Source organism: Epinephelus lanceolatus, chromosome 3 (genome assembly GCF_041903045.1).
Source record: "Epinephelus lanceolatus isolate andai-2023 chromosome 3, ASM4190304v1, whole genome shotgun sequence".
In the NCBI taxonomy this organism is placed as follows: Eukaryota; Metazoa; Chordata; class Actinopteri; order Perciformes; family Serranidae; genus Epinephelus; species Epinephelus lanceolatus.
The window spans coordinates 50,357,828-50,380,896 of record NC_135736.1 but is presented as its reverse complement, the minus strand read 5'-3'; the positions used below and the strand labels follow the sequence as shown (position 1 = coordinate 50,380,896).

General features: G+C 41.7%; 2 protein-coding genes and 1 long non-coding RNA gene across 4 annotated transcripts; 1 reads left to right on the top strand and 2 right to left on the bottom strand.

Moving 5' to 3' along the window:
- Positions 1–772: 772 nt before the first annotated feature.
- dpy30 (dpy-30 histone methyltransferase complex regulatory subunit) lies at positions 773–7,178 on the top strand. Its single transcript, XM_033623444.2, has 5 exons — positions 773–879; positions 3,234–3,274; positions 3,401–3,448; positions 3,535–3,677; positions 6,166–7,178. The coding sequence occupies exons 1-5, from the start codon at positions 870–872 to the stop codon at positions 6,236–6,238; spliced, it is 315 nt and encodes a 104-aa protein (XP_033479335.1). The 5' UTR covers positions 773–869; the 3' UTR covers positions 6,239–7,178.
- Positions 7,179–10,380: 3,202 nt separating this feature from the next.
- On the bottom strand, positions 10,381–19,130 carry psen2 (presenilin 2). Its single transcript, XM_033624810.2, has 11 exons — positions 18,999–19,130; positions 17,145–17,297; positions 16,807–17,021; positions 16,592–16,733; positions 15,681–15,748; positions 15,367–15,587; positions 12,718–12,816; positions 12,503–12,568; positions 11,797–11,886; positions 11,261–11,376; positions 10,381–10,941 (listed from the first exon to the last, which is right to left on the bottom strand). The coding sequence occupies exons 2-11, from the start codon at positions 17,274–17,276 to the stop codon at positions 10,786–10,788; spliced, it is 1,305 nt and encodes a 434-aa protein (XP_033480701.1). The 5' UTR covers positions 17,277–17,297; positions 18,999–19,130; the 3' UTR covers positions 10,381–10,785.
- A 556-nt stretch (positions 19,131–19,686) lies between these two features.
- LOC144462534 (uncharacterized) lies at positions 19,687–22,449 on the bottom strand. Of its 2 annotated transcripts, XR_013490806.1 has the most exons (4): positions 21,562–22,449; positions 21,416–21,481; positions 20,989–21,119; positions 19,687–20,828 (listed from the first exon to the last, which is right to left on the bottom strand). It is a non-coding gene; the product is annotated as an uncharacterized LOC144462534 (long non-coding RNA). The 2 variants fall into 2 exon arrangements; XR_013490805.1 differs by having other exon boundaries at positions 19,687–21,119.
- Positions 22,450–23,069: the final 620 nt, after the last annotated feature.

The following is a 23,069-nucleotide window of genomic DNA, read 5'->3' as shown; positions in this document are numbered from 1 at the left end:
GCAAGCCCAGTAGCTGCAGATCCCATCTCCTCTTGTATCTGGCATTGTCTTTGCACATTTCTATCAAAGTGCTGTTTTCTTTCTTCAGAGAGGCTATTTGTTTTTGCATTTTTCCAATTTCCTCCTTGTTTTCCTTAACCGCTTGTGTGTTAGCCTCTATGCGGAGTTCAAAGCTCTTGAGACACTTGTCTTGTGTGTCAAATCTCTGCAGTACTGTTTGAATAGCTTCGTAGATGCTATCGTTGCTAACGTTAGCTTCTCTATCTCTCATTTTCATGTCTCTCTTCTTCAGTCTTTTGGCATCAGGACTGGGGAGCGGTGTGTGTTCATTCAAAAGAGTTACCGTGCTCTCTTCCATGTCTTCCAGCTCCTGAATGTCTTCATCATCACACGCCTCTTTGAGTACTGCCAAATTGTAGTCATGGTCTTGCGTGCTAGCTTGTTTTGTAGCCTTATCCATGTCGTCAGTCAGATTAACGTCTTCTTTTTTTCACAGCTGGAGTCTTGAAGCTTACTTTACAGTGTTGTTTTAATCTTAATGTTGCGTTGGGTTAGTTATTTTGGTCTAGAATGACACTTTTTAGGACGAAATTAACTTTTTCTTTCAGACCCTGCTAAAAGTGCAGCTGCTCATTCCGCCATCTTGATTCCCTCCGTTTCCGTGAAAAATAAGGTGGATTGAATTCATTCAAAATTGAAAAAAGAGTTTTATTTTGAAAGGGTTTAGTCTGTGGGTCCTCTTCCGGGTCAGCAGGTGGCGGCAATGCTCCCAACACGTTGATTTCCCGCCACCGTTAAGCTCGAAGAAGACGAAGAAGAGAAACTACGTCACCGACGCCAGACATCTCACGTTAATATCCACAACAAACATGGCGGACGGTGAGTGAATTGTTGACCATTGATCGCGGTTTTCACCGTTTTTGTTGTAGTTGTTGTTTGTTTGCCGCGTTTCCGGTTTGATGTGATGATTAAATAACTCGGTTTAAACCACAGAGGCGGATTTTACCCGGTAGTGACGATCATTTAGCGGATACAGCGCGTTAATATGATGCTAAGCTAACTTACCGCCGCTCACAATGCAGTGACTGATGTCACCGTAAAGATAATTAAATAAACATTATTATTTGTTGTTTGTATCAGAGCTGTAAAGACTGAAGCAGAGTCACTGACACACTGATGGGCGCTAAAATACTGTCAAATCTAACAGAGGTTTGGGATCGTTAACGTTCCGTGTCAGCGGTGAAGACACAAACTGGAATATATAAACTTTAAGTCAGATTTTTATAAACTTTATTTGATGTTTGAAATATTAAACAATAAAGTAGCTTCAGTAGTTTCCTTTGGTGAGTTTACTAATGGCACAGGTCCCGGATACTCTCCGCTGCCCTGAAAGGAGTTCCTGTGTGAACCAAACTCTGTTCAAAAATTAGCAAATTTAACGATTCCTCACTCCGTCGTGTTTCCAGAAGTAAACTGAACGTCACTAACAAGTCATTAGGGTCTGCTGGTAAATACGGCGGTATTTAATTTAATGTTAGCAAACTTTTAACCCTTAAACATGAGTTTCTTTGCACCAAACTCAGTTAGGTCAATCGATAATCAGATGTGTGACAGATTTGCTCACAGTGTTGGGCAAGTCACTCTCAAAATGTAATTCATTACACACTATTAGTTACCTTCATTTGAAAGAAGTTAGTTACTTTACAATATTACTGTCAGAGTAGAGTAATCAGTTACTTAAGGGAACCAAAATGAGTTCAGAAGAACTGATGTTGACGTTAATGGATGAGTTTGAAACATTCATGTGTTCACACACAGTGGAACCACTTTGTGTTCAGATCCTGTGCTTACATTAACGACAGTCTGATGATATAGAACATTAAATATATAAATGAACAGTGGTGGACACAGGGAGGCTCAGGGTCCCAGTCTGATCATTATCAGATATGGATAAATATCTGTGGGCCTCTGATATGAAACACAACAAACAGAATGGCGTGCCAGTCACCATGACGAGCGCAAATTAAAACACCGGAGCTGCCGGCTCCTGGCAGGTCGGTAGGCTGCAGCAGCAGCACAGAGAGAGTTCTGTATAAGAACAGGACTGTGTGTCAGCGTCGCTCTGCAGCTGCAGGAAATGTGAACAGAAACACACCCAACTTATACTGACATCAGCCAGATGTGCCCATCACCAGGATGAGGTCAGCTCCTGACCCCCGCTGCTGTCAGGCAGCCTCAGGATACGGTGTAGGTCGTTATATGAATGAAGACACACTGAACGTGATAAGACATCATCATCAGCACTCCACGATAAGTTGGTCTGTAATGACATGACGACACAAAACAACTTTCGGGAGATATTTTTTCTGGTGGCATGTCGGTGGAAGTGGATTAATGATAAAATAAATATAGACAGACAGTTTATTTCAGGTGCAAACGTGACCCTGTACATGTTATAATATTACCTCAAATCCTGCTGGTAACATGTCATATGACTTCCTTGCTGCTAAAAGTCGTACATCACTGTAACGTTAGCTCAACGCTGTTTGCAAATCAGCAGGCAATTGAAGTTTAACACAAACAATAACCGCCTCAGAAACATCGCAGTTTCATGGTGTCACAGAATTGATCTTATCACAAGTCAGTCACTGCTGATCGCTGCTGCGTTAACGTTTGTCTCTGGGTGACGGCAGAAAGTTTTCTCTGTGTACTTCAGGATCACCTCGTAAATTTGATTATTAAAACATGTTGCAGCTGCTGCCTTTGAAGATAAATCACAGGTTAACTCTCACGTGTCGGCGCCATAGACTGTCTGGGTGCTGCGCTGCTGTCGTGGTTGAGCTCCGCCTCCTTTACCCCGTCAGCATCATTATTATATAAACATTCAGATAATTGATTGTTGAAATGTTGAATCGTTTTATAATCGTCCGCATGACAGTGAATCTAAGAGTCGATTATTTCCTCCACTCCTGCTGAGCTCAGGCGTCGCTGCAGTCAAATAACCTGAATCAGTCACGTGAGCTGCAGACGGTCGGTCCGTCGGCGCCGACAACACGTCTGCACCAAACTGGGTTTAAACAATGATACGTTTGAGCAGTTTTCTGTCCGACAGCAGACGCTTTGTGTCACCGTCAGATTCATCTGAGGATGTTTCAAATCTGTGTCTGAAACAACAGCTGAGAAAAGTTCTGACGTCACACTGAAGATGATTTAAATACTGTCTCTGTGTTTAGATCACACAGACGCAGATCAGACCATGGAGGGACACACTGCTGTGAGTACACACTGTACACACTGTGATAATGATGATGATGATGATGATGATGGTGATTGTGTCATGCTGGTTGTTTGTATGGTTAAAGTTTTGATGTAAAAGGTGTGAACATGAATCCTCCTGCAGGTGTCTGAAAACCCTCACGCAGAGTATGGCCTGACGGAAAACATCCAGGTAACACACACACACACAAACACACACACACTGTGTAATGTGAAGATGAAGGCAGACTCCCAGCATGCTTTGCTGCTGCTCCTCAGAGGACGGTGGAGAATGAGAAGGCGAGCGCAGAGAAGATGTCGAAGCAGAAGGTTGATCTGCAGGCGCTGCCGACCCGAGCGTACCTGGACCAGACTGTGGTCCCCATCCTGCTGCAGGGGCTGTCAGTGCTCGCCAAGGACAGGTACACACTCCACTCTCAATACACACACTAAATACACACTCCACTCATAATACACACTCTCAAACTTGCGATCGAGTCGAGACCTGACCTGAGATTCGATCGCAGCCTTCGCTGACGTCCACGTCAGTACCTACTGAGCTCTGTGTGGAAACAACTGCACATCCCGTTTCCTGTTGGAGGCTTGTTTGGTAAATGAGAGCCGGTGTGTCCCTCCACCTCTGAAACTAGAGCCTACACCCTCATCTGTTAGCATTAGCATTAGCATGAACACAGTCCACTGAGGAGCAGCTGATTCACTTAAACATTTGACATCACTTTATTTGTCCCCAGAGAGAGGAGTCTCAGTGTAAAGGCAGACAATTTGAAAGACATCCAGTCCGGCGGCCGCTGGCTGCTCGCTCCGCTGCCATTCAGCGGCTAATGAGCGGAGCTAGCTGCTAACAGCCACCGCTGCAACCAACAAACTCCACAAATCCATTCAGCAGCTCCACCATCCACAGTCAGACACACACGGCTGATTATTTACTGCTGAATTACAGCTCACAAGTCGCACCAACCCAAACATCCTGGTGCAGACTATTTACTGGAGTTTACAGCCTGTCGCTCATGTGACATTTGAAGAAGCTAACCCAGTCTCACTCTGAAGTTGCCGAACACTGGCACTTGGTCAGTGATATCCAGCGTCAGACACTAATGAAAAAACCACTGTTGTTGCGTAACAGTACAGCGGACCAGAAGATAAATTGTGCACTTTTTGAAAAAAGCATGAAATTTCTACCATAGTTAGTACATACCTTAAGGTTTATTTTCAGATGTGGAGGGAAGTCAGATTTGACCCCTGAGGCCTGGGAGAGGTCAAATTCAAGATGGCCGCCAATAATATTCAAATATGCTTAACTTTGGAACCAAACACAGTAGAAAAACATTTAAGGTGTCATTTCCAACTAAGTTTAGGGTGCCCATTCAGTTAGTGATACTTCTGAGATCACCAGAATTCAAGAAAATGCATTTAGGTCAAAGTCATGGTCAAATTATACAGACGGAGTGAGATAAGGGGGGAAAAAGATGGTTTATTTCCAACATAATAACAGTAATGATAATGATCATTATGGTCAAATGAACAGAAATCTATCAGTCCCCAGAACAAAAACATAAATCTGTACACTTGAGTGCAGCTTTGGCACACTTGCACCGTCCAGCGCACCCTTCCTGGCAGTTGCAGTGAATCAGCTCATGGCACAATTTTGCTGCTTCAGGGAGAGTGGTCCAGAGCGGCTGCCACCCAGTTGTTTCCCTTGTCCATCTCCAGTCAGATGGCTCTGGCATCTCAGGATCCAGGACCAGTGACTGGTTCCAAAGGTTGATGTGCTGTGTGAGGAATTACCACAGAAGCTAGCTAGCTAACTAGCTAGGCAGACTCATTCCCGGCTACAATCAAATTCAATGTATTTGCATGTTAAGGCTTTACTCAAGTCATAGTCAGTTTACCTGGTAGGACATTTATGTCAGCTCTGTCTTGTCACTCATGCATACCGTAGCCTACTCATCATGTTGCCTACTGACTACATCGCTACTGGCATTAGCTACTGATGCTCTAGAGGGCCATCTGCTGATAATGATGTGCTTAGCAGGAAAAAATAACCACACATCCCAGTAAATGATAACTGACTGAATAATACAGGAGAGTAAAAAGTAATTGAAATATGTTGTGGGGTTCATTTAAAAAAAAAGAGGGGAAAATTTTGTTGGTTTTTTTAAAGCAAATTTTTACCTTGACCTTGACATAAATGCATTTTCTTGAATTCCATTGATCTCAGAAGTATCACTAACTGAATGGGCACCCTAAACTTAGTTGGAAATGACACCTTAAATGTTTTTCTACTGTGTTTGGTTCCAAAGTTGAATTTGACCTCTCCCGGGCCTCAGAGGTCAAATCTGACTTCCCTCCACATCTGAAAATAAACCTTATGGTATGTACTAACTATGGTAGAAATTTCATGCTTTTTTTTTCAGTGCACAATTCCTCATAATTTGAGAGCTTATCCGCTGTACTGTAATGGTGTCAATGGGACAACAACAGAAGTTAAAGCCCAAGGAGAGTGGGAGGGGTGGATGGGGTGGTAAGATTGTAAAGCCAAACTTTGTTCTTTTTTCATAAACGTAACCAAACCAGAGACTCTAAATCACAGCATGATCGAATCAACACACAGTCTGAGTCACTGTCGGATCCTCGAGCACACTGGACGCAGAGTATCTGTGAGAACAAACCTGACGACTGATCTACTGTCCAACAGACCAATCAGCTGCTCAACAACAGATATTATTGGCTGCTGGAGGAAACTGTTGGACCAATCAGGAGCTGCGGTGTTTGATTCTGCGGCTCGATGAATAAAAGTTTAATTTATTGAGTTTTAATCTCTTTATCATAGTGAAGAAGGTTCCTGTCGGAGTCACCACAGAGAATAAGTTTTCATTTTCTCTCTTCCAGACCTCCGAACCCCATCGAGTATCTGGCAGCGTTCCTGCTGAAGAACAAATCCCAGTTTGAAGAGAGAAATTAAACTGGTGTCTCTTGGATGCTGCATCTGAAATGATTTCATACAGTAGATACTCGTGTTTGTTGATGAACTGCTAGACTGTCTTTTTTTTTTTTTTTTTAAATCCAGAATAAACATGTTGATGTCAAAGAGAAGCAGCTCTGTGGGATTTTATTTATTGTACATTAAAATATGTAATATGAGGATATTAAAATCAGAAATTTATGAAAGAAAATGATTTATTATTTGGATTATGAATTATTATTTCAATTAGAAAAAACTTTGTATTTAGAAAATAAAATCTGAAAATGATCAGGAAAAAATTAATGAGAAAATAATTGCAATATTTAGAAAATGAACTCTGAAATAAAAGAGAAAAATATCAACTCCCTGATCATGATGGAATATAGTAACTTCAACCGCTGCTCATTTCAGAAGGACCACCGCGAGAAAATGTGCTCTTTGTTTCAATTATAGCACAATTAACCAACAATGAATCATAGTTGTTTGTTTCTGGCTGCCAGCGTTAGCTAGCACAGCTAGCATGCTAGCTAAGTTAGCTGAAAAGTTGTCTGTTTCGACTTCAAAATGATCATTTAAGCAAAGAACATGTTTCCTTGGAGTGATCCTCCCAAAATAAACTGTGGTGAAAGTTGCTATTTTCTTTATTGATCCATGATTAAGGAGCTGATAAGGAGACAGCGTTAGCTAAAAGGCTAGTGTGCTAGGTAGTGGAAAAGTTTCTATTTCTTCTTTAGACAAGTGTTTGTGAACGCAAGGCTAACGTTGTTTTTACAACAACAATCTAAAGTATGTATTTAGTGACCTGCGTCTGTACAACATACAACTGAGAGTCTGGTGTTCGGCGCATGCGCACGTCTAAAACGGCGAGGATGTAAAATGAAATTGAAATTTATTTATTAGTAATAAAGTTGTGATATTTTGAGAATAAGATCTGTGGCTCTATCCGGCTCTGCAGGAGGATGTTTCTCCACGCTGCTGTACATGTCGCCTTTTATTGCGCCCTCAAATTCATTGTTTTAAATGTGGACGTGTGGAGTTAGACCAAACAAATAATAACTTATCTGAAGCCTGATTTTTACACAGTAATTTTCATACTGGTTTAAATAAACAGTTTGATTGTATTTCATGATCTTTGTTGAGCAACAGTTTTGTATGACATGAACTAAAGACCTGTTGAGTTCAGGGATTTACAATAATAATCGGAGGTATTCAATCAAGGTTTCATGGTATGTTCCTCTCTGAAGGAGCGCTACAGAGGCTGAACTCTTCACTCCGCTTCCCTCAGTGACATCAGGGACAGTGGAGACAGAAGTTTCACACAACAAATGAGGCGACAGTGGAGGAGGACATAATAATGCATGTATGTTCCATGAGGTCATTAAATACATCATGACATGGACGGAGAATTTTTTTCACTAAATTACCGATTTGTGTCTTTCCGCCATTTTAAAAATGTCTTTGTCGTCTCCTACGGTTGAATCTCACTTACAGAAAACACTACACTGCCTCCACGACCTCCGATGGTCCTGCTGTGTTTGACTGAATGCAGCGTATGGACAGAAGGCTCCGCCCATGTCTGTCGCATACCTGAACAGGTAGTGTCCAGATGGTTTATCAGAGTTTTAATCCTGAAAACAGATGAGACGGCAGCAAACAGGGAATTTGCATTAAAACCAAAACTATCTAAAAGAGGCTGAAAAGCTCCGACAGAATCATTTTTATTTCTCAGCTCGTTACAGAAGTTCGACAGTTTGACTTTATTGCACAGAACAAAAAATAAAACTAAATCTCATCAACATGTTTCAGTAAGAAAATCAAAAACTACACCTGAATAATTTCTACAAAATATATATATATATAACCCCGCTCCCTCCGCCCCGCCCCCTCTGCCCTGCCCCGCCCCCCGTCAGACAGCCAGCTGGTGTCGGTGATTAAGCTGATAAAGTTGGTGTCTGCTAATAAATCTGATAATAACTTGTTTTAAACAGGAAGAATTTTATTATGTCTCAAATATTATGGCAGAGAAGTCCTGGTAGTTTTTTTTAATTCCAGCTATTACGAGTAAAAGTTAGATTATTTTGAAAACTTATAATATTTCAAGAAAAAAAACCCTTTCAACAAAAACTAAACAATAGAAAGTCGTATTTTTTCTCCAGAAGGTTAAAAAAACAACCAAAAAACAAATGTTTGGAGAGAAACAGAATAATGCTGTAATATTTTCAACATAAAGGTGAACATTTAAAAAGGTTGTGAATACTCGGCTGTGGTTGGCTGAGAGCAAAAGAGTTTAAAGTTTGAATGTCTAATTTCATACTTTTTAAAAAACAACCTGATAACTGCTTTTGTAAAATATCCAAATATGGATGCAACTGGAAGAATTTTATTTTGTCTCAAATATTATGGAATAAATTTCTCACCGATATAAATCCAAAAATTACGAGACAATTTAATTTATTTCAAGAAAAAAAATCCTCTAAACAAAAATAAAACAATAAAAAGTCAGATTTTTTTCTCTAGAAAGTTGTAATCTTTTATTTAAAGAAAACAAACTGATGTTGTTTTTGAGGAAAGTCAAAATATTTCCAGAATAAAGTTGTAATTTATCAAGAAATAAATCCTATTTAACAAAAATGAAATAGTCGCATTTTTCTGCAGAAGGTTGTGAAAAAACGGATCTATTTTACAGAGTAAAACTCAGAATAGTTTCAAAATAGAGTCGTAATATTTTCAGCGTTTTCATTTATCAAAAAAGTCGTAATAAGATCTGAATACTCGTCTGTGATTGGTTGAGAGTGTTGAAAATAATAATAATAAATTAATAATGACTGTTCAGTGAATACTGACCTGTCAATCAATCAATCTGATCAAAGCAGACCAAACATTTTGTTCTTGTAACGACTTGACATAACGAATATCAGTGAGGCCTATGTTTTTGATGTGTGTTTAATGTGTGTTTGATGTTTGATGTGTGTTTGTTTAATGTGTGTTAATGTGTGTTTAATGTGTGTTAATGTGTGTTTTATGTGTTTTATGTTTAATGTGTGTTTGATGTGTGTTTAATGTGTGTTTAGTGTGTGTTAATGTGTGTTTGATGTGTGTTTAATGTGTGTTTATTGTGTGTTTTATGTTTAATATGTGTTAAATGTGTGTTTAATGTGTGTTAATGTGTGTGTTTGATGTGTGATTAATGTGTGTTTAATGTGTTTGATGTGTGATTAATGTGTGATTAATGTGTGTTTAATGTGCGATTAATGTGTTTAATGTGTGTTTAATGTGTGTTTATTGTGTGTTAATGTGTTTGATGTGTGTTTAATGTGTGTTTACTGTGTGTTTAATGTGCGATTAATGTGTGTTTCATGTGTTTAATGTGATTGTGTGTTTAATGCATTTAATGTGTGATTGTGTGTTTAATGTGCGATTAATGTGTGTGTTTAATGTGTGTTTAATGTGTGTTTGATGTGTGTGTGTCTGATGTGTGTTTGATGTGTTTAATGTGTGTTTAATGTGTGTTAATGTGTGTTTGATGTGTTTAATGTGTGTTAATGTGTGTTTAATGTGTGTTAATGTGTGTTTGATGTGTGTTTGTTTTTAATGTGTTTAATGTGTGTTTGATGTGTGTTTGGTGTGTTTAATGTGTGTTTGATGTGTTTGTGCTTTTAATGTGTGTTTAATGTGTGTTTGTTTAATGTGTGTTAATGTGTGTTTGATGTGTGTTTAATGTGTGTTTTGAATCAACTAAACTTTACAGCACTTCACACAGTCCTCCACCACCATCTAGTGTTTTGGAGGTGTCACTGCAGAGTGACACAGACACACCACCACACAAGTATAAAGGCTCACGATGGCGTAGGTTGCGGCGTAGGATCTGTGAAGAGCTGACGCACGAATATAAATGCAGCTTCTCTCATCTCTCAGGGACTGAAGTTAAAAATAGATTTATTCAAATATCAGCGGAGGAATTCAATTTTAATTTGACGTTTGTCGGATGGTGCGCTGCTGTCGTGTAGCGCTCCACCTCGCGTCAGTCACTCTTTGTTCAGTTCAACGCGTCATCACGCCGCCATCACTCTGAATTATTAATAACATGTTAATGTCAGCACAGTCAGCTGGTGTCATGTTAGACAGGAACCAATCAGGACAGAGACCTTTCACCTGTGTTTACTGAAGTCGGCGAGGAAGTTATACAACAAAATAGGGGATGTAACAGATGAGGTCACAGATGACCTCACGTCTGCAGAGTGAATCTTTACAGGTTTGTTTACTTTGACTGACAGGAGCATCGGCCTATCACACGCCGTCGTGGTGCTTTCTGGTTTCTGAAACAGACGTCACAGCTAGCGTTAAACTGTTCGTCAGCAGGTGAACAGACACAACCAGGTAACCTGCAGCCAGCTTCTTGTCTGCATTACATCACTTCCTGTGGTAGAAGGAAGAAGTCTTTGTGCGTTACATCAACAGATGGTGGCGGCCCTGCAGGACGAACATGATAAAGATAAAGACAACGACGATGATGGGGAGGAGGCTGCAGGTGAGGTGGGCGGAGCCTCTCAGATGTAGAACTGGTGAGCAGCCAGGTTGTCCATGAAAGGCTGAACCAGGAAGTCTGTGGAGAAGTAGAAGACCAGGCCGAAGGTGATGGAGATGGGCAGCGCCGGCAGAGCTTTCTTAAAGATGGCCAACAGCAGCAGAGTCAGACACAGGCCCTGAGACAGGTGGGCGACACACAGGTATGTTACAGGTGTGTTACAGGTGTGTATACAGGTGTGTAGTGTATACAGATAAATCTCAGTTTCAGAGAGTTTGCTGTCGATCAGACGAAGTCTATTTACAGTGTGTGAAGTCATTATTTAGATTTTTTTAAATAATGTTTTTTTCAGAATTTGAGGTTTGTGTAGATTTTGGAAACGTCTCAGATCATTTCTGTGAGCTGCTACAGGTTTTGTCGCTGGTTTGTTTTTGAGGAACGAAGAGCGTCACTCCTCCATCAGCAGCTTCACCGGGCCGTATTAAAGTACAACTTACGATAAGAATGGCGACGAAGCAGGCGAGCGTGGTGTTCCAGTCTCCACCCGTCGCTGCGGCTTTTCCAACCAGAACGCTGTAGAAGATGAAATCACCGAGACCGAGCTTCACCCCTCCTACAGACACATGAAACGCACCTTTAAAGCTCAGGTAGGTTCATTTTAACGTCACTGGGCAGAAACTCTGCTCCTCCTCTTGCTTCTGTTCTCAGGCCTCAAGAAATATAACCCGAGACGGGAAACTCTGACCAATCACAGGTCATTTCAGGGAGAGGACGTTCCTATTGCTAATAGTTTAGCCTTCTGCTAACCAGCGTTAAAGGCTGCAGCTTCAAGGTCATGTTTATGTAGCTAACGTTAGCTTAAGCCTCGAATCACACTATGTCCTCGGCCTCACTCCTCACCGCTACAGACCTCTGGGAGGAGAGCGGGCAGCAGCTCCAGACGCTGACCCACAGTCAGCGGCCGCAGTTTCTCTGTGTTTCTCTTAGAGTTTTTTCTGCTTAAATCTCACAGACACATAAAACGTGAACTCACGGTCCTCCTCCTCCAGGTCGTCTTCAGGAAACGGCCGTGACTGACGGCTCTGAGGCTCCGCCCCCCTGCTGCTCTGCTCCGCCTCCTCATCTGAAAAACAAAATGAGGATAAACTCCTCCAGTAGGTGACACAAGAATCATCACAAAAACTAATCAACTCAATTAATACATAATAAAAAACATGTTTATTATTTATAAAGCAGGTAATAAAATGTTGGAAATTGTAAAACTAATTTTATTTATTTGGCATTAAAGGCAAATATGAAGATTTAAAGAACAGCTGTTCTCTAATGAGTCTTGATATGATTTTATTATTATTATTATTATTATTAGAGAAAAAAATATGTCATTAAGTCGGCAATTTAATTTGCATTAATTAATTTGCATTTGTTGAAAGAAACTAAAAATAAATATGTTTTAAACTAATTCACAAAAGTGAAAATTGTAAGTTATAGATTTTTATTAATTTATTTACGTTGGTAGTGTAAACATTTTTTTTAAAAGAATAAATGAAGTGATGAGTCACAGATGCTCCATGATCACCACATCATTACAGAAACAAGGAGTGGACAAAATAACAGAAACGTATGAACAGCTGAATATAATAATTAAATGACCATCAGGTTGAACAGGTGTTCGTGTTTTTGTGTCCCGCCCCCTTTTTCCCATGATTCCCTGCAGAAAGTAGCTGTTTGTGATGCTGGACCTGTTTCATGTCCCGAGCGCTGAGCGTCTGCCGGGCTCGCCATCCCCACCGTCCACATCATGGCAGCTGAACACAAACAAACAAAAACAAAACCCGTTATTATTTGTCATAAACATGATGTTTATATACTGCGGCGTGTTCGGACTGAAATGTGTCCACAGCTGTCGGACAGGCGGAGATGAAACGCCGCCTCAGTGTTTCTTCCTCTGACTCACAGGAGTAGATGAGGGCGGGGAAGATGGGCTCGTTGCGTTCCTGAGCCGTCTCCACCAACATCCTGAGAGGACCTTTGGGCGACAGGACGGCCACCAGGTCTGCAACAAACACAAACAACCACAGCAAAATTAAAACAACACAGAAGATTAAAAGTTACAACATCTAAAACAGGATGCACTAATTTTCTCCATGTTGACCGCCACCAGCCTTTCAGCACATCAGATGACATCACTGATGACGGTGGTCGGTGTTTATCTGTTGTGTCAGACAACGCAGCCTGTTGTTTCCCCGATGATGTAAATTGACCTGCACTTGTATAGCTCCTTTCTAGTCACCTGACCACTCAAAGCCATTCACCCATTCACACACACATTCATACACACATTCACACACACATTCACACACTGGTGGCCGAGGCTACCATACAAGATGCCACCTGCTACTCAGTTTTTAACACACTCACACACCGACAGAAGCATCATCAGGAGCAACCGCTGGTCTTCCAGTTAGTGGACGACCTGCTCTACCTCTGAGCCACAGCCTCCCCACTGTGAACAACAAACCTGTGATGACATCAACAGGACGAGAGCTAGTTTACGTTAGCTGTTAGCTGCTAGTTTAACATTAGCTTTTAACAGCTAGTTAAAGTTATCTGTTAACAATTGCTGTTAGCTGCTAGTTTGACATTAGCTTTTAACAGCTAGTTAACGTTAGCTGTTAGCTGCTAGTTTAACATTAGCTTTTAACAGCTAGTTAAAGTTATCTGTTAACAATTGCTGTTAGCTGCTAGTTTAACGTTAGCTGTTGGCTGCTAGTTTAACATTTGCTTTTAACAGCTAGTTAAAGTTATCTGTTAACAATTGCTGTTAGCTGCTAGTTTAACATTAGCTTTTAACAGCTAATTAAAGTTATCTGTTAGCTGCTAGTTTAACATTAGCTTTTAACAGCTAGTTAAAGTTATCTGTTAATAATTGCTGTTAGCTGCTAGTTTAACATTAGCTGTTAGCGGTTAACAGATGGAGGTTGCATTGAGTTACATTCAGTAAACATGAGCGCTGGTTGAAGGTAAATTATAATGTTCTCGTGATGTGTTCAATGTCATCTTGTAAATTGTAGTTTTTGGTGAGAAGCTTGAATAAATCAGCTGTTTGAAGGAGAAATGTGTTGATGTTTTCAAAGCGATATAAAATAAATATCAGAGAGGAATTATGTTATTTGTAGTATGAATATTTTTGGAGCAGTTCTGTTTTTAAAGATGTTTGTCGTGAAAGTTTTTACCAATGGTTGTTTTAGAAATGTGAGTTTCTATTATTGTATTTTATTTTTTATTATGTTATTTTTTATTTAAATTCATTTTCTGAAGAATCTTGAAGTGTGTGTATTTACACTGAACCCTTCAGGTGCAAACACCGGTACCTGAACTCTTCAGTGATAACAGAAGGTCAGTCGACAGTTAGCACTGTCAAATAACAGCTAAAAAAATCGCAGCTGATCTTTAATCTGACACTGAGTCGACTGCTCAGCTCAATATTACTGTGGTTCTGTGATGATCGAAGGTCACCGAAAACAAATTCAAGCTCATAGTTTTCTCTCCTGTCATGAGACACAGTGGGGACATCCACTCATTTCTCTCTTCTTCTTTTCATATGGCAATAATGCACCGACACTGATCACACAGGAAGTGCTTCAGCAGCTGGAGGCGGCTTTTTGTCAGTTTTAATGTGAATGAAACTCGATGTTTTTGTGACGCGCCTCGTGTTTCTGCGCTCTAGGTACCTGCCGTTGTTGCCGGAGCGAACTGAAAAAACTTTAACTCAGAGCAGAAAAGCGCCCCACGTCATCTCTGCTTTTATTCCAATTGTCCAATGGGATGATTTGAGAGGTGGGCCTTCTGAGGTGGTCATGACAACAAGTTTACAGTTGGTAAACAATGGAGGAGAAACTGGTGGTAGTGGTTGCTGGATACCCAGAGCTATACGACTTTACAAAGCACAGTTAGCACCATGTCAATAGAAAACAGCAGATAAGTGCAGTACTGTAAACGTCCATGATGGAGGAGAAGCTCCTGGACCAACTGGTGGTACTCCCCATGATCCAGCCTCTTTTTTAGGGTCTCATGTACCCACACAGATCTCTGTTTATCTGCTGACAGTCTCTCACCCTCAACCAGAGCTACAGACAGCACCCTCTGCCTCAACATGGCAGCAGCTACACACTGATTACTGCAGGATACATAAGATAAATAAACTGTAGATTGATTACACAGGAAGGTTAGGGTGAGGAGGTGATGGGGTGGTCGCCTGGCAACAATTAAAAGGTGCAGCAAGAGTTCATTTATAGTGACATTCAATTTAACCCAAAAAAAGGCAGTGCAGTGCTCCTTGTGTTTTACAACCATTATAACGCTTTCTTTGTGATCGGGGCCTTGTACTGTTTCTACCTCCGTTATAAGAGAAGAAGAAGAAGAAGAAGAAGAAGAAGAAGAAGATCATTGGAACAGCTGATTGTGAACTTTTGAACAGGGTGACCTGATGTGCAGGTTTATCTGACAGTTGATGCTTCCAGGTCTGAATGTGACGGGAGCAACACAGGAACCATCAAATCTTCACACTGGGATTTTAACTTCCCTCCAGCTCACGGCGACTCACCGTAGACGGAGATGGCTCCCAGGATGACCCAGGCCGACCACTCGGGAAGGTATTTGATGAAGACGAGGGCCATGAGGGCGCTGATGAGGATCAGGTAGGCCTGCTGCAGCTGGAGAGGGCCCTTCCAGTGGATACAGATCATCCCCACCGTCCCAAAGTTCCAGATGATCACCCCCACTGTCGGGTAGTCCACCGCCAGGTTGTACGTCTTAAACACCTCGCTGAGAAACAGAGAACCAGTGTAAATGTGTTCAGGACAAACCTGTAGAGACACAAACACCTGGAGCTCTGATTCTTTCAGGTGCAGGACTCACCCCAGGTACATGAAGCTGAACCAGAAGAGCAGCATGAGGGAGGACAGGATGAGCCAGCCGTGGATGAACTGAACAACACAAACACATGACGTCAGCGCCGTCGAGCAGCAGGAAGTTCAACTACAGCCATGCACAAGGTGGGCAACTGACAAACTCTTAATACTTTGGCAGATCAGATAAGTTTCAACGACTCAGCTTCAATTATTAAACATTTTCCCGTCGGTCCAACCGACTCCGTGGATCCATTCATAAACACGTCACTTTAGTCGTGCTGCAGTTCAGCTGTCGAGCACATTTTAATCAAACTTTGGAAGTGTCACAAAAAGAAAATAGACATGTTATTGACGACACGAGGAGAAGAAGAGGTTACTAACTGGAAACAAAATTAGTCGCCATCTGACCATCTGCGAGAGAAAACAGAGAAAGGTCTCAGGAATATGTTTCAGCTCTTTTGTTCTTTCAGGGGGTTTATAGCTCAATTTTGAACCTTTTTTTACTACTGTTAGCACTGTTAGCAGTGTCAGCATAGCTAGTGGTGCTAACATGGTAAACAATGCTAAAGGGGTTTTGCAGCTAAAATCAAGGCACTTACTCACCACGGCGACCTCATGGGAGATCAGAGTGTGGCCACCATATACAACATGTGCATTCACCAGGACGGCGTTACAGTGTAATCACCAATAAAGCAGCGCCGCTCGCTAGCTCCCACCACACCTGGGTGGTGCGCAGTGCAGAGCAGCCAAGGCTAACAGTGGAGACCGCAGGGTGGGCAGTGGGCGCTATGTTTCCACACGTTAGCACAGTAACTGTTCCCAGATCTGCTCCGTTACACCGGCTCTGTGTTAGCTGAACATATTTAAATGTTGGCTGTGAATGACCCACACATGCAGATGCTTTGATTCACCACTCACCTTGTAGCAGCGATACTTGTAGAGGACGACCAGGAAGATGGTCATGACCACGATGACGCTGATCATGATGATGGTGTTGAGGAAGGAGTTGAGGAGCCGGCGTCCCACGGACGCCGTGTTCTCCGTGAACGGTGTGTAGATCCTGCGGGGAAAAAAATCATGTTTAGCTGTGGGCGGAGGAGTGGAGCGTTGTAGCGGCTGAAGTGCAGACCTACAGCTGCTGGTCGGTCTTCTCAGTGTAGAAGCTGACCGACTTGATGGTGGCGACCACCACCACCATGCAGAGGGTGACGGGGATGAACAGCATGATGACGTGCTTGGCTCCATACTTCAGAGTCAGCTCTTCATCGTCTGCGTCCACCTCCTGATCCGAGCCGCCGCCACCGCCGCTGTCCACAGCAGCCGGACGCGCCCTCCTGCTCGCCACAGGCTGTACCACCACAGGGCGACATTCAGCGTCAGGGCAGCAGGAAGTACATCAACAGCAACGGTTCAGTTTGATCGTTAGAGATTTTTATTTGGTTCTGTGTAAGAGATAAAAATGGACCTTTACCTTTTTGGATGGGGCGTCATTGGGAGGCGTGAGGTCAGAATCTGGTCTGTAGGATGGCACCACTGGATTCTCAGATGGGACCAACGCTGTCCTCTCATTATAGGAGTCCTCGTCACTCTCCGAGGCGTTCATGGCCACTCCACACTTCACTGACTGTAAACAACCATCACAGCTGTTAATTCAACGATGGCCCGACCACGTGACCCCTGAGCACAGACACGTAAGGACCCCGACACACCAAACAAAGGTTAACTGCTGCGTCGCCTCATGTACGCCATCTCAGCCAAAAAGCTGCACTCGAACGCACCGCAAAGACAGCTGACATACGAAGAGATAACTCTCCACGCCAGCAGGCGGCAGTAGCCTGTATTAGTCGTTCAAAAAGGGAAAGAGAAAGTCCAACAGGATGGATTCAAGACGCAAGTTAGCACATAAAAAAAGAAAGAACAATGAAATGGAGAAATAAAGATAATAAAATATGAAACGTGATTGTTCAAACTTTCCTATGTGATTTCTGTAAAAGTGCAGAATCCTCCTCGTCATGTTTTGTATGTAAGTGTTTCTATGACGACATGATGTCAGCTGAGTGTTTCCTCCTTACGATAGCAGATCTCAGAGTCTTAAGGGATTTATACTTCTACATCGACACTGCAGCCTGACGTGCACCTCCCCAGTAATGTAACTCCACAGTGTCACAGTGACGCAGACCTCCTGTCTGTCTCTGTAAGCTGAAACCATTTCCCTCAGTGGAAACAAAGCTTTGATTTACTTTAACTTCACAGATAAGAAACAATAAATTGTGAAGACAATAAAGCCTCCACACACTGTGTGTGATTTATCCTGGCTGAAATATGAGCAGAGGAAATCTCTGCTAGCTGCTAGGCTAATTTATACAATGTAAAATGCCATAGGCTTGTGCTAATAACGTTAGCATGTTGTATTTGTTTGGAAAACGTGTTTAGTATAAGACAGTTGTTTTGTCAGTGAACCTTGTGAGTTGTAATGGAGCTGAATTATGTTTGAAACTGTCTCTATTAAGCCATGTTTAATGTGTGTTTAATATGTGTTTACTGTGTGTTTAATGTGTGTTTACTGTGTGTTTAATGTGTGTTTTGAATCAACTAAACTTCACACAGCTTTCTGGAGGTGTGTGTTCTGATCCCTGTCTTTGTATTTTATTTTGATCACAGTCTGTTTTTATAAAACTGCTTGTGACGTCTCAAATGTGTCGTTGACCTGCAGCTGAAAATACTGAGATATATGTCATGTATGTCAGCCTGTATACAGAGTTATGAATTTTAGTCCATGTGACCCGGCCTGATTGCTGACTCCGCCCACAGCAGAACATCACTGAGCGTCAGTGTCAGACTCACCTGGAGACGTACTGACTGACGTCTGCTGTAGGAAACACACTGTGGATAAACACCACACACACACACACACACACACACACACACTTCAAAACACCTGAACTGTCCCTTTAATTTAGCTGGTGTTCCCTTTAAGTGATGGACCTGAGCTTTTCCTCCCCTCTGGGCCCCATGTCTCACAGTTTGGCCCCCAGAATCACTGAATCCGCCCCTGACAAGCGCACACACACACACGCACACTCACGCACACTCACTCACACACACGCACACGCGCACACACACACACACACACACACACACAGTACTGCCATTACATCTCTGATATGACGAGCTAAAACTTGATGATGTCAAGAGTCTCTGCTCAGCTGCCTGTTGGTCTGCTGACGTGTTCGGAGAGTCTGGATGACGTCAGACCGGATAAAAGTCAAGACATTTGAACCGGAGCCGTTTGTTTCACATGAAAAGTGTAAGACTGAGACTTTACCTTCGACTTCAGCCGCACAAATCACGAACAGGAGCCGCTCACAAAGTAAACACCGACCGACAACCCGGAAGACGGCAGTCAGCTGACTGGCACACCACGTGATCAGCGAGAACGTCACGAGATCACGTGGTGTGCGACCTCAATTCAGTTGAAACACTGGTCGATGTTTTGTTTAGTCAGAGAGCATGGACACCAAGAGGTGAAGCTCAACATAACGCCCCATAGCAACGTGGTTTCGTCCTACCGCCGCCATTTTGGACTGTCAGCAGACCCGCTTGCATACAGAAACACACAGACAAACTGAAGTATATCGCTATTAATTATGCTTACAATGCTACTCACCTCGTCATAGCTTGGCCACAGCTGCTTTTTCACGTTTTTGTAAAGCAAAATATAGACATTAAAAAAAAACAAAACGAAGAAAAACGGCCTAGATGGCATCTCTACATATTACATCCACTTATGAGAAGATTAACTTCATTACTCCTTCAAAATCACGCCATAAGCCAGTCTACCAAAAAATAAAAATATTTTAACTAGAAACACATTAATGGCGACGTCACATAGTCAGGAATAAAGATTTATTTACAGTTTGTACAGTAAGACAGTAATAATAATATATAGGCTGTTTTAATATGATTATGATTATGATTATATATATATATTTAACATTTAGGTGCCATATTTTAATATTTAGATTTAACTATTTAATATATTTCTAAGTTAACAAATATTGCTGTAAATGTGGTAAAAGGTGACATTAAAAAATTCACAACACTTTTTTAAACATTGTTTGAAGCTAAATGTGGCAAAATGTTGATGTTATTTTCAGCGTGAGACACTTTACAAACGGCACCCCATAGATTTGCAGCTGAAACTGATTCACAATCACTGGACTGATCTCCCTGAAGTTTAACTGCCTTCCTGTTACATCATGACCATTACATATAATTAGCCATCACAGACACTCTGCCTACATCATTCACTGAGTCACTACGTAGGGAGCTCAGGGTCGAGCACTGTACAGTGAGCTCACCTGCAACGTGACAAAACACTTTCAGACACTACTCAGGCCGTTTGTCTCGGCGCTGTTAATTACATCTTTGCTGTTGCACAATTGAAACATGTTGCATCAACATCAGCTGGTGACGATCCATAACAAATACTGACATCAATATTTATGATAAAAACATGCAATTATGATAAGCGTGTTTTTCCAAATGAATAAGTAACGTTACAAAGTACTTTGTGGCCGTTACTGTTGTGCTGCTGCTCTGCTCATATTAAACACATTAATAACATCACACTGGCAGACAGATCAGAGCAGAGAGAGCAGCATGATTGCGACCTGTCCCACTGAAATTTCTGTATAATCTCTGCTATGTTGAAGGTTGTTTTACCATCAGTCTGTAATAAGGAGTGAATTTAATGTATAACGTCATGTATTATGACGTTATGACACAGATCACAGCTGGCAGCGACTCATCTCGCCAACATTAGCTCGTGTTATTAGCCTCCTCTGTACAGTAACTGTGAAGCTCTAAAGATCAGCGGCTGATTTATTTTTATCTCTTCAGGACCGACGACACATTTAACTGACGCTTTATTTCATGACAAAGAAAAACAAACTTCATCACGTCATTATGAGTCAAGCTTTTACAGCAGGTTGTGATCCAGCTGCTCTGTCTCTTCCCTCGTCCGTCTCGGTGTCCGTCCCCTATAGTGCATCTGTTCCTTTAGTGCAATGCATGATGGGATATATTGCTTGGTCAGTGACCACCGGTTGCACACGACTTTTCCCGGTGCATGGTGAACTCACTGTAAAGTGGACTATAGAGAGAGTGGTGAGTGATTTCAGACACAGTCAGTGTGACAACCAACCCCATCACACTCCCACCCCTTCTCTTACTGGCTGTCACAGTAGTTATCAAAAAGGTTTCAGGGGAAAAAATGAAAAATGTTCCTTTTAGTTTTTTAAGATGAAAATCACCTCTATAACAGGCCTCGTCTCCACCAAACCCTTTCAGTCCAGTACCTGTGGCTGGCCCTTGGTTCCCGTAATAAAATGGAGAGTCTCGTACTGGTGCTTAAATTTGTATTTCTCCTTATGCACTGTGCAAACTATAAATTGAAACACACAAAAGGGTTAATTTACACACTCATGAATTACAAGGTAAATTTCCGAACACATTTAACACAAAAATACACTAAATGGTCACAATACACAAACAAAGGAAAAACTTTACCAAATACATATAAATTTTAATCCAAATTCACAATACAAAAAAAAAAACAACTGAAGTGCAATTTACTACAGTTTAACAGAAAAAATACATTTATAAACAAAGCTTATATTATGATTAAAAACACTGAATAAACACCCCCGAATCTGAACAAATACACCAAACAAAACGTACCTCGTTCCACTACCAAGGGGGCTAATTGTTTGAGGAACGCTGAGATATCGTCTGTCGGACCGTCTACTTCTCCACCATTAAAAAAAAACAACAGCGGTGATAGTTGCCATAATGGAAATAAAATTCAACACATGAGGTAAACTTACTCTATATAAACCAGGAAATCAGGAATCAGCAGCGGGGAACCGGAGCAGCACAGACGCCACAGCAAACCGAAGCAAACAAAGTGTGTGCAGTGCAGGCGGTGAGGAAGCGGCACACAGGTGGAAACTATACAACCTGATTACTTCCTCACCTTCCTGTACTCGCAGTTTGTACATCAATAATACAAGACTGCCACCTAGTGACGGGTCCAAATAATTCACCGTCATTCACAGCACCTGTGGAACCAGCAGTAAGCCTTCAGACATGGTACCTAGACCCTCGGTGTGTTCAGACAGTCCTCTTAAATGTGGGCGGGGTTGTTGTCACTCACTGCTCCGTCCAGCACTCGCTGTATTTCCTCATCAGCGGTGACACAGATGGAAGTCTGCACCTGGTTTATCGTCCACAGAACGAGGCTGCACGCCCACATTTTCACAACAAAATAGAACAGGCTGCAGTGAGAGTCTCTCTCCATGGGATATTTAAAAATAGCAGCTTTGTGCATTTAGTCCTTCTCAGGCAAGCTCAGGGGTTTAGTGTTGCTGTAGCCCACAGGAAGTGAGGATTAGAATATATGACCTTCACATAATCCGCTCCAAATTAATCTATATTTTTAAAGTCATTACTAAAAGTGTGTGTCATATAGAAACTAAAGTGATGGTCAAAGTTGTCACAGTGAAATTTAAGGTGTGCTGATGGATTCACGTCATCAACTCATGCATTGAGTAACATTACAAGTTAACGTTCCACCTTAAAAGTTGCCGGCAGTCGGCCCAGTGAATGAAGTTATTTTTTTCTCTTTCATTTTATAGTTGTAGTTTACTGATGTATGAACAGAGGTTACATAAAACCAGAGTGAGCGTCCTCTACTGACCAATCAGACTGCAGGGTTTCTAGCTCCACCTTTTAGTACCAGATCTGTGTGCTAGGTACCCCAACAGAGGGGGGACCAAACATGGGGACGCTGAGGAACGCTTCTGTTGGGACCATCCACAACTTTACACTGTGGGAACTGAAACTATGAACTGAACTGAACTGAACTGAACTGAACTGAACTGAACTGCTCGGTGGAGACGAGGCTTCGTGGGGGTTGCTTGTCCCTGTCGTTATCAGTGAGGTTTCAGGGGAAAAAAATACGTTCAACGTTTTAGTTTTTTAAGATATAAACACCAAATAAGTTGTAAAGTGAAAACCACCTCTCTAACAGCAGCCTGCTCATCAGCGCCCCCTGTGTTTAAACCATGAATTTGAACCAGGTGATTGTTTGAATCATCCTCTGTAATAAAAGTAAAATGAAAGAATTTACAGTTCTGAAAAAAATCTAGTTTATTAAAGCCGTTGTTTCATAAGAATTTATTATTATAAATATAATATTAAAGTGTTTGATTTTTAAATGACCAATAACCTACAAGCTTTTAATACAAAAACAACACCAACATAAAAAAAATGACTCTGACACATAAAAATGAGAAAGTATCTCCTCTCCTTTTCTGTGTTCACCAAAATGAGC

Excerpts from the sequence above, each read along its gene's own strand:
- dpy30 (XM_033623444.2), top strand. Across the intron at positions 3,449-3,534 it reads GCCTGACGGAAAACATCCAG|AGGACGGTGGAGAATGAGAA; the intron begins GTAACACACACA and ends GCTGCTCCTCAG. Across the intron at positions 3,678-6,165 it reads TCAGTGCTCGCCAAGGACAG|ACCTCCGAACCCCATCGAGT; the intron begins GTACACACTCCA and ends TCTCTCTTCCAG.
- psen2 (XM_033624810.2), bottom strand. The coding sequence starts at position 17,276 with ATGAACGCCTCGGAGAGTGACGAGGACTCCTATAATGAGAGGACAGCG. Across the intron at positions 12,817-15,366 it reads GGGAGCCATCTCCGTCTACG|ACCTGGTGGCCGTCCTGTCG; the intron begins GTGAGTCGCCGT and ends TGTTTGTTGCAG. Across the intron at positions 11,887-12,502 it reads GCGCTCGGGACATGAAACAG|ATGAGGAGGCGGAGCAGAGC; the intron begins GTCCAGCATCAC and ends TTTGTTTTTCAG.